Source organism: Fragaria vesca, linkage group LG3 (assembly GCF_000184155.1).
Source record: "Fragaria vesca subsp. vesca linkage group LG3, FraVesHawaii_1.0, whole genome shotgun sequence".
Taxonomy (NCBI): Eukaryota; Viridiplantae; Streptophyta; class Magnoliopsida; order Rosales; family Rosaceae; genus Fragaria; species Fragaria vesca.
Window position 1 is genome coordinate 2,993,219 of NC_020493.1, and position 10,688 is coordinate 3,003,906.

General features: G+C 41.3%; 2 protein-coding genes across 2 annotated transcripts in view; both read left to right on the forward strand.

Annotated features, from left to right (window-relative positions):
* Positions 1-10,688, forward strand: part of LOC101310880 — a 1,534,871-nt gene that overhangs the window by 780,250 nt on the left and 743,933 nt on the right. The gene's annotated exons all lie outside the window — the stretch shown is intronic.
* On the forward strand, positions 147-3,313 carry LOC101296465. The gene is made up of 5 exons (XM_004293500.1): positions 147-873; positions 976-1,482; positions 1,678-2,431; positions 2,542-2,612; positions 2,717-3,313. The coding sequence occupies exons 1-4, from the start codon at positions 160-162 to the stop codon at positions 2,598-2,600; spliced, it is 2,034 nt and encodes a 677-aa protein (XP_004293548.1). The 5' UTR covers positions 147-159; the 3' UTR covers positions 2,601-2,612; positions 2,717-3,313.

A 10,688-nucleotide genomic window follows, 5' to 3' on the forward strand; every position in this document is an offset into this window, starting at 1 on the left:
TAAAAAAAAAATCACCATTCCAAGCGAGGAATAAAAATCAATATTTTATGCCTGTTACTCTACATAAAATTATTATTGATCATATATAACTGACCAGAAGTTATGGAATTGATTTTTCAGGATTCATTCCCCAACTTGGAAACTTTAGGCTTGGGCATAATGGAGCATTGGGATAGTCCGCCACTCCACTTGTTTAGGAAGCTCAAATCTCTTTATACTTACGCACACACCAACTCATCTTTGAATTCCCTTGAGCAATTACTTGGTCTTGAAAAAGTCAATGGAGAAATACATGCAGCTGGGGATGCGACCTTCCCGTTTTTAAGAGTGTTGCACCTTGACGGAATGCGGAAGCTGATGAATCTTGGGGATGATAGCTTTGGACCAGCAGGCCTATATTTTCCAAAAGTGGAAAGTCTGAATGTAAAGGACTGTGACAGCTTACAGAATTTAAGATCGTCCGCAATATCCTTGAACAATCTAACAACTCTGCAAGTAAGTCGTTGTAAGGGATTGAAAAACTTGATATCTATCTCCATGGCCAAAAGTTTGATGCAACTCACAAAACTAGAAGTTCATGCTTGTGAGCAAATGATAGAAATAGTTGCCGGCAGTGGAAATGACGTTGCAAGAAATGAGATTGAATTCAAGATGTTGAAACATTTGGAACTGTCTGCTCTACCAAGTCTGAGAGGCTTCTGCTCCGGAACTCACACTGTCAAATTCCCGTCCTTGGAAAATTTAAGGATGACTGGTTGCACTCAACTGGAGGGATTCATCCTTGACGTTACTACGTATAAAAACAGACTTGGCAATGAGATCGAAGACATCAAGAGTGCTAGACTAATGCAGCGATTCCTTTTCGACAACAAGGTGAAATAACTACATATGCTCAACTTTCTTTACTATTTTTATATCGTATCTGAGTTTCAGTATCACAGTTTCGTAAGATGACTAATACAAATTTTTATACAGGTTGAATTGCCGAAGTTGACGAGATTGACTCTCAAGGGTCTAACCAAGTTGGCCACAATATGGAATAAACAGATACAGGACACATCAACACCGCCTCAGCCGAGCTCGTTTGGTTGTGAAAATCTTGAATATGTGGAGATTGATTCTTGTGCGAGTTTGAGAAACATTTTTCCTTTGTGGGTGGCTAGAAATCTCCAGCAGTTACAGACTCTCGTAGTGATGAACTGTGGAGTGAAGGAAATCGTTGCAAGAGAGGAGAGATTACAAACAGTATTTAAGTTTGTGTTTCCAAAAGTAACACGCGTGCTCTTTAGGAACTTGTCCGAACTCATAAACTTCTACCCTGGGATGCACGTGTGTAGTTGGCCATTGCTTAATGACTTGGCAGTGTTTAAATGCGGCAAAGTAGACATATTTGCTGAAGAGTTTTCAAGTTTCCAAGAAAAGCTTGACGGGAACAGTTCCAGTACTCTTATTAATCGGCAATTTCTCTTTTCAATTGAGAAGGTATGAGAAACTGAGATACACGTATTTTTCTTTGTTAATCAGTTTGAATATAATTTTATATAATGTATGACTCTACCCAAAAATGTTGTTTGCTCACTTGAAACAAGAACCTGACTCAACAACAAGTACTACTATATATGCGTTGTATTTTATAATCAAATTATCTGATTTGTCTGTGCTTTGACTATATTTTAGGATTCATTTCCCAACTTGGAGCGGTTGAGCTTGAATGCAATGGAGTTCTCCAATGGTCCACTCCCAGCAGCAGCGCAGTTTTTTGGTAAACTAAAGAAACTTGATGTTTGTTGTCCAGAGTCCAAGTCACTTGTTTTCCTGGACAAATTACTACTCGACCCTGAAGGAAGCAGCACTGCTAGTGTTGTTGGGATAACGACCCAGCAGTTCCCTCATTTAAAAGAGTTGAGGCTTGTTCGAATGGAGAAGCTGATGCATCTAGGCCAGGATGATGAGGAGGATAACTCACAATCAGCCACTCGCATCCCAAATATTCCAAACCTTCAAACTCTGTTCGCAAGTGGTTGTCACAGCTTAAGGAATCTGAGATCATCCGCAATATCCTTCGACAATCTAACAACTTTGCAAGTAAGTGTTTGCGACGGGTTGGAGTACTTGATAACATACTCCACGGCCAACAGCTTAACGCAACTCACAACATTGAAAGTCGAGAACTGCCCAAGACTGGTGCAAATAGTGGGAAGCAATGAAGACCACGTTTTAAGAAATGAGATTACATTCCCAAGGTTGAAACATCTGAAGCTATGTTATCTACCAAGACTGCTGGGCTTTTGCTCCGGAAATTGCCTCGCTAAATTCCCGTCCTTGGAAACTTCAACCATGAGCAACCGCCTCAAATTGAAGATTTTTGTAGCTGACGACCAATCGTTACAGCTAACAATCGAAGAGGAAGACACAGATGTTGATGACTTGGGTAAGTCCTATTCACCATTTATGTTTAATGTTCTGTATTTTCCCGGTGCCCTTATAATGGAATTTTTGTATTCTCTCCGGTGCCGCCGACGATGTATTATATATTTCCAGAGGAGTGGTTGGCTGCTGACGATGAAATGAATTCAGAAAGTACTGATTTGATATCTTGACCGCATTTCACTGTAAGTTTTCTATGCGATTTTGCTTAATGCATATTACAATTTCATGCTCGCTGCAACCTTCAAATTTGTTGTTGTCCTAACAAATTCCTTACTCCCTATTACAGATTCTACTGCTCTACCTTGCTTCATCAACTGCTCGTCTCCTCTGAAGTGGAAGATTGTTCTGCAGAGACTGAGAACCAAAATCAAAATCTGGTGAAATAATATTTGTTCTGTATTGGCCTCCATGGCCAAGTAGAAGTGAGGAGATTGAGAGAAGAAAGAAGTATGTCTGCATCAATTTTCAAGCCATCTGCAGAGCTGAAAATTGATGAAAAAATGTGCTCCAACTCTTTCTGACTTCTAAGAATGACTTAACAAGAGACTGCTCCAGATGGTGTTTTGTATAAACTAGCATGGATCAATCAACATTACCACCCAACAAGATGGTGTTTTGTATAACCCACGTGACTACAGCACGCAAGACACTTCGAACCAATTGACAATTTGACATTACCAACCAAGGCTACACTAATGGAAACCAATATGAAGCGCACCCCCCTTTTCAGTTCTCATATGCTATAATGAGCCCCTTACTTTCATATATACTGAACCAGATGAGTAATGCCCTATTGTTTTGTATTACTGACAGTCAAGAAAATTCATGCTAAATTTTTGTATTAGCCAAACCAAGAACCCAAAATCTAAAGATTTGTTCACTGAAATTATAAGACTTTCAAATCATGATTCTTTTACTACGTTTCAGGTATTCATTTAACTCAACCTTAGATTTTGCAACTTTTCTGAAATTGATGAATCGAGTACTTACCTCTGGACTATCCAAACGCTCAAGCTCATGGCCATCTGGTAAGCTCCTTGAGACACACTGCCAACCAAGGATATCAGTTTCCAAACCTTAAAACGCCCCTGGTCGGCTTTCCATGGAACGAATCTCAAGTTGCTCAGCAGTAATTTCTCATGAGTGAATGGAAAGTTAAAACAAATATAACGTGAGTATTCTCTAAGCCCAATGGCCTGGAGACAAAGAGTCACATTCTCTTCACCTAGAGGATTCCCTTCTTTTGCAAACAGTATCTGCTTCATTCGTGCTACCTGGAAAACTTTCCTCACACTCTCCAAAGTGAAGATATGGGGACAATAGTGACGTTGAGTTTCCCCAAAGTTTTGTCCTGTTCTTTGCATAGTCTAGTAGGTGACTGTCAAAGAACTCAGTTAAAGCTTTATCAGCTTGGCTCCAGCTTGGACTCCATGCCCTAAGAGTGTACTGCTAGATTTTTCTGTTTCATTTTCGAGACCCAATTCTTCGATTGAACATTTTGCCACCATTCCTGGAAATAACAGCCATATAAATGAATGAAAATCCTGTATGCCTCCAAACAAAGATATGTCTTATACAAAATGTAAAGAAAATATTCAGCAGATCATGTCAATCTTCCCTGTTAGGAATAAGTTAATCTGTACATATTTGTTTCCTAGCAGATTTGATATTGTTTATAATGATAGGATAGTTTCCTAGTTGGTATCTATGATTCATTGTATATGTAAACACCTTAGTGTCAATGAAATACTATTCCGCTTATCAGTTTTTTCATGGTATCAGAGCAGGTCTAAGATCCTGACTCAGCGCTACACTTTAACCTCTCGTGTAGCATCTCTCTTTCAATCATCATGTCCGGTGACGGTATCATTCCACCACTTCCCAAATCTGATGACGCTGATCCAGAGCCTTCATTAGAAATTCCAAAGACCTCATCAGAAGTTCTTAATGATTCTTTCAAGGCAGAGCCTTCAAATCCCTATTTCATTCACCATTCGGATCATCCCGGATTGGTTCTTGTCTCCAAACTCCTAAATGGGGATAACTATTCTGGTTGGAAAAGGGCTATGGTTAGAGCTCTAAATTCCAAGAACAAGCTTGGATTTGTCAATGGTTCCGTCAAAGCTCCCTCAGAAGAAACTGATCCTGAAGGCTATGCGACTTGGTCGCGATGCAATGATATGGTCCATTCTTGGATCGTCAATTCTTGCGATCCAGAGATAGCTGACAGCGTGACATATTATCCCACTGCTCACGAGGTTTGGGAGGACCTCCATGAACGCTTTTCTCAAGCAAATGCGACACGCATCTTTGAGATTCAGAGAGATATCAACTATCTTCGACAAGAACAACTCTCTATCTCAGTCTATTACACGAAGTTGAAGGCCCTATGGGATGAGTTAGCAACACTTGATGCGACACAAGCAGCACAATCGGATCAACAAAGATTGATGCATTTTCTAATGGGGTTAAATGAAACTTACCAGGCTATCCGTGGCCAAATCCTTCTCATGAAGCCTCTACCCACTGTTCGTCAAGCTTTCTCTTCAGTTCTTCAGGAAGAAAAGCAGCGCCTGATTGCCTCAAGCCGCACGACAGAGGATTCTGGCAACGTTGCCGCCATGGCTGTGCGACCTGGAAATAATGGGCCGGCGGTGGAAGCTAGAAGTGGCGGAACCAATCGGCTCTCAGAGGGGCGATCAAATCAGGACCAGCGTGGCGGCGGTGGAGGAGGTCAGCGCGCCTGGAATGGAGGAAGGCGAGTTGATCAGAACCAGCGACGCTTTGGTTCAGAAAGAAGGAGACCACATTGCACGTATTGCAACGATATGGGTCATTGGGTCCAAACTTGTCATAAGTTACATGGATATCCTGAAGGTCACCCAAGAGCAAGAAACAATCACAAAGCTGCTGCTAATTATGCATCGGAGGAAAGATTGGTTTCGATACCAGAGGATCAGTTCAAGCAGTTGCTATCACTTATTCCCAAGACTCAAGATGAGGAGTCTGGTTCCAAGGCTAATGCGGTAACAAAACCAGGTTTGTCTAATGTCGTTTCCCGCAATTGGATTATTGATAGCGGGGCGACAGATCATATTACTTCCTCATCTAGACTATTGCATAAAGTTCAAGACTATTATTCATTCCCTTCTGTTTCATTGCCTAGTGGAGAACAAGCCAAAATTGTTGCAAAAGGATCTATGCCTTTGAATTCCAATTATTATCTCCATGATGTGTTGTCGGTTCCCACGTTCAAAGTTGATTTGATGTCTGTTAGTCGTTTGACGAGGAGTCTGAATTGCTCAGTGACTTTTTATCCATATTGGTGTATTTTGCAGGATCTGGCTACAAGGAGGACGATTGGTTTGGGTAAACTGCGAGATGGACTTTATTACCTAGCGGCACTTGCGACGGAGAAGTCTTCGACCAACCGATCCTTACCACCAAATAAACCAGCCTGTCATCTCAGCATTTCTTCCACCGATCTCTGGCACAGTCGCCTAGGCCATGTATCATCTCCTTGTTTGAGTTTCATCGCCAAGAATTTTTTGAAATTTTCCATTCAATCCAATAATGCTTGCCCTATATGTCCTTTGGCTAAGCAAAGTCGTTTGTCTTTTCCTACTAGTGTTATTTCTTCAACAAAACCTTTAGAGCTTATTCATTGTGACATTTGGGGTCGTTATCGACATCCTTCTCTTTCTGGGTTCCCCATTATTTTTCTCACCCATTGTTGATGACTATACACGTTTTTACATGGATATTTCTGATGCGATTTAAAGATGAAGCACAACCACTCATTAAACGTTTCTTTAGTTATGCTTCCACACAATTTTGATTGTCGCATTAAAACTTTTCGTAGCGACAATGGTGGTTGAATTTCTTTCCCTTCGTTCTTTTTTTCTAGACAACGGTGTCATCTTTCAGCATTCTTGTGTTTACACGCCCCAACAAAATGGGGTTGTGGAACGCAAACACCGTCACATTCTGCAAGTAGCTCGAGCTTTGAAATTTCAGGCTCACCTTCCTACCCAATTTTGGGGGGAGTGTGCTCTCACCGCTGTCCACATCATCAATCGATTACCTTCTCCATTACTTTCTTTCAAAACACCATATGAATTGCTTTACTCAAAATCTCCCGGTTACTCTCATCTCCGTGTTTTCGGTTGTTTAGCCTATGCTACTAATGTCCACCCATCACATAAATTTGATCATCGTGCCATGCCATCCATTTTCATTGGTTACCCCGTTGGACAAAAAGGCTATAAGTTATTTGATTTATCGGCTCGCAAAATCTTTACTAGCCGTGACGTCAAATTTCACGAAAACATATTTCCTTATCTCAGTAAAGAGTATAGCCCACCCCTCCCATATTCAAAAGCCCAAACCTCGGGCCCACTTCCAATCCTCTCCTTCCTTGATCACTCTTTTGAGTTGCCGTCCCCTCCAACTCCAGAAAACAACGACACCAACTCCTCCAATTCGGACACCCCGATCTCACATCCTTCCTCTCCTGATCCCGTCTCTTCCCCTCAGGCGTCGCCGCCGCCTCCGCCACCACCACCGCCGCCTCTTCTTCAATATTCTCGCCGTTCCAAGGCGACCTCCCAGCCAGAAAACCCGATCCCAAATCCTCCATCCTCTTCTGATTCCGCTCCCACTTCTCCAGCGCCAATACCGGCTCCGCCTTCACCGTCCTATTCTCGCCATCCCACACATACTTCTCTCATCCCTCTGTCCATCCCTCTCTCATCTCCGACCGATCCGGACCCGCCTTCCACTACTCCGGCGTCGCCACCCCTAGCGCCGCCGTCCTCACCCCTCCGTTCTACTTCTCCAGCCGCGTCGCCCCTTCCTTCGCCAGAGATCGTTCCCGACCCTGCCGAGCCCCTTCGTCGCCCTCGCCGCCAAACCGGTCCTCCTGTCAAGCTGAATGATTATGTCTGCTCGCACGTTTACTCAGATCAATCCTCTTCCTTCACTCCAGGTCCGACAAAAGGTACTCGCTATCCCTTGGAGCATTATGTTTCTTACCATCGATATAAGCCTGCGCATAGATGCTTTATTGCTCAGATAAGTGCTGTTACAGAACCTCGGAATTACTCAGAAGCCGCTGCTCATCCTGAGTGGCAAGCGGCTATGGACACTGAATTACAGGCTCTTCAGGCCAATGGTACTTGGTCCCTCACTAAACTCCCGGCTGGCAAAACACCAATTGGCTGCAAATGGGTGTATAAGGTTAAACACCGTTCCGATGGCACCATTGAGAGATACAAAGCTCGCCTCGTCGCAAAGGGTTTCACTCAGCTAGAAGGCATTGACTATCATGATACTTTTTCGCCAACAGCCAAGATCATCACCGTCCGTTGTCTGCTTACATTGGCTGCAGCCAAGGGTTGGTCATTTCACCAAATGGATGTCAACAATGCCTTCCTTCACGGCGACTTACAGGAAGAAATTTATATGTCCCCGCCGCCAGGGCTTCGGCGACAGGGGGAGAAGATTTAGTGTGTCGCCTTCACAAGTCATTGTATGGTCTGAAGCAAGCCTCTCGCCAATGGTTCGCCAAGTTTTCTGAGGCTATTCGTTCTGCCGGTTATGCACAGTCCCGTGCAGACTACTCTCTATTCACCAGAAAACAAGGCAAGTCCTTTACTATCCTCCTGATATACGTTGATGATATATTGATTACTGGGAATGATCCTCAAAGTATTCTTGCGACTAAACAATTTCTGCATAGTCATTTTCATATCAAGGATCTTGGAAACTTGAAATACTTTCTTGGCATTGAGGTTTCTTCTTCTAGCAATGGGATTTTCATTTCCCAACGTAAGTATGCATTGGAGATAATTGAAGATGCAGGACTATTGGGGGCAGCACCTGTTGATACACCTATGGAACGAGGATTGAAACTTTCTGATAAGAGTGATGTACTCAAGGACCAAGGTCGCTATAGGAGGTTGGTTGGAAGATTGATATATTTGACTGTGTCGAGGCCGGATATTACTTACGCTGTTCATGTGTTAAGTCGCTTTATGCATCAACCAAGGAAGGCACACATGGAGGCAGCCCTTAGGGTTGTCCGTTACCTCAAGAATGCACCAGGTCAAGGTCTTTTCTTCTCTTCAGTTAATGATTTGAGATTAAGAGCCTTTTGTGATTCAGATTGGGCAGGTTGTCCGCTTACTAGACGGTCCACTACAGGCTATTGTGTATTTCTTGGATCATCACTGGTTTCTTGGAGATCAAAGCGCCAGAAGACCGTTTCACTTTCATCAGCGGAAGCAGAATACCGTGCTATGACTGGAACATGTTGTGAGTTGACTTGGCTGCGAAGCCTACTTGGAGATTTAGGCATAGTACATCGAGAACCTGCCTTACTATATTGTGACAACAAAGCAGCGCTGCATATTGCAGCGAATCCCGTCTTTCATGAGCGTACAAGGCATATTGAGATGGATTGCCATTTTATCAGGGACAAAATCCAAGACGGATCTGTTGTTACGAGATTTGTGGGTTCATCACATCAGTTGGCAGACATTCTGACCAAAGCTTTGGGAAAGGAAACTTTCATTCCCATGATACGCAAGTTGGGAGTGCAGGATATCCACTCTCCAACTTGAGGGGGAGTGTAAAGAAAATATTCAGCAGATCATGTCAATCTTCCCTGTTAGGAATAAGTTAATCTGTACATATTTGTTTCCTAGCAGATTTGATATTGTTTATAATGATAGGATAGTTTCCTAGTTGGTATCTATGATTCATTGTATATGTAAACACCTTAGTGTCAATGAAATACTATTCCGCTTATCAGTTTTTTCACAAAAGACTTGGGAACTGGAAGTGTACCTGTTGCCTGCAATAGTTTCAACAGAGGAAGAAATTCCACAAGTTCCCTTCCATGTTTAAGCACTTGTCCCAGTATTCCTTAAATGTTGTAAATCTTTGCCCTTTTGCATCATATACTTCCCATGTCTCGTGCAACAAATCTGCATTATAGCTTTGCACAGAAATTCCTAGCTCGATCTACCAGCTTTCCTTTATTTAATATTGTGATCAGGCACGAGTGAAACGGGATCTGTGACAAAAGAGTATAAGTTAATATATACAATTCAAAACATGTAACTCTGCGAGAACCATCAACAATTTTAGCATTCCAACAAATTACACTACATGCTTAGAGCTGATCCCCACTAAATGAAATGGTTTTTTCATTTGATTACTGACATGAGCTTTTAGATAATTCCCCCTTTCTTTGATTTACATTTCTGAACCATTCTACAGACTAAAAGAGAGTTCTTTATTATTGAGAATAGGGAAATATAGGCTGATAATGATGAAAATTAGTGGTAGTCACAACTCTGGAGGGGAGACACATATTTAAGATGACTTCAATCATCTTCCACTAGCCAAAAAAAAATTACAACTATAGATATCTGAAAGAGGGATCCGGCTCCTCTAAAGTGAGTAAACCATAAAGTTAGTAAATTTCATAAAATCTCTAACATCTATCTAATCTAATGGTTCAAATATATCTACGTTAAATAAAATCATTTATTTGAAAATCTATTCACCTTTTTCTATATAAAAAAAATTTCTCAAAAAAAAAAAACAATAAAAAAGTGGTTGTATATCGTGATATATATCTTCATCGATCTTTGATCAAGCGAATCTTCATATCTGAAATTCTGAATTGATAAATAAACTTGATGATCAGCTTTGAATAGAAAAGAATATATGAAAAGTCTTCATTTCATTCATTCCAAAGTGGTTTCACAAGTTTCTCTTCCTGTAGTCTCTAGACCCTAGCCTCCGTAATTTGCATTATATTGATTTCTGGTGATGATGGCCATGGGTTTTCCAATATAGTTGGTTTTTCTGTATATAATTGAACTGTAGGATCGATCTACCCAATTTTTTTCTAAAGCTTTTTGTTTATAATTCGGTTAAGGTAATCACAATTGTTTATGAATATTGCAATAATCTTATAAGCACCGAAGCATTCATATGCACCATGAATCTTTGCAACTTTGCTTTGCTGAAAAATCCATGGAGTTGAAGCAAACGTTTACAGAAGAGAACAAAGATGGAGGTTAAATAAGAAAAAGAAAAAAAAGAAGAGAAATAAAGCATTTAGAGTTATTGTCAATATATAAAAGAATTTTCAACATTTTTTGTAATGAATTGATGCATGTGGATATTTTTGAGCCATTAGATTAGATGGAGGTTAGAGATTTTATGAAATTTACTAACTTTAT

What these genes read in the sequence shown, in the direction of transcription:
- LOC101296465 (XM_004293500.1), top strand. Translation starts at nt 160, where the DNA reads ATGGAGCATTGGGATAGTCCGCCACTCCACTTGTTTAGGAAGCTCAAA. An exon ending in GATTCCTTTTCGACAACAAG is followed by an intron (nt 874 to 975) that starts GTGAAATAACTA and finishes ATTTTTATACAG; the next exon opens with GTTGAATTGCCGAAGTTGAC. An exon ending in TTCTCTTTTCAATTGAGAAG is followed by an intron (nt 1,483 to 1,677) that starts GTATGAGAAACT and finishes ACTATATTTTAG; the next exon opens with GATTCATTTCCCAACTTGGA.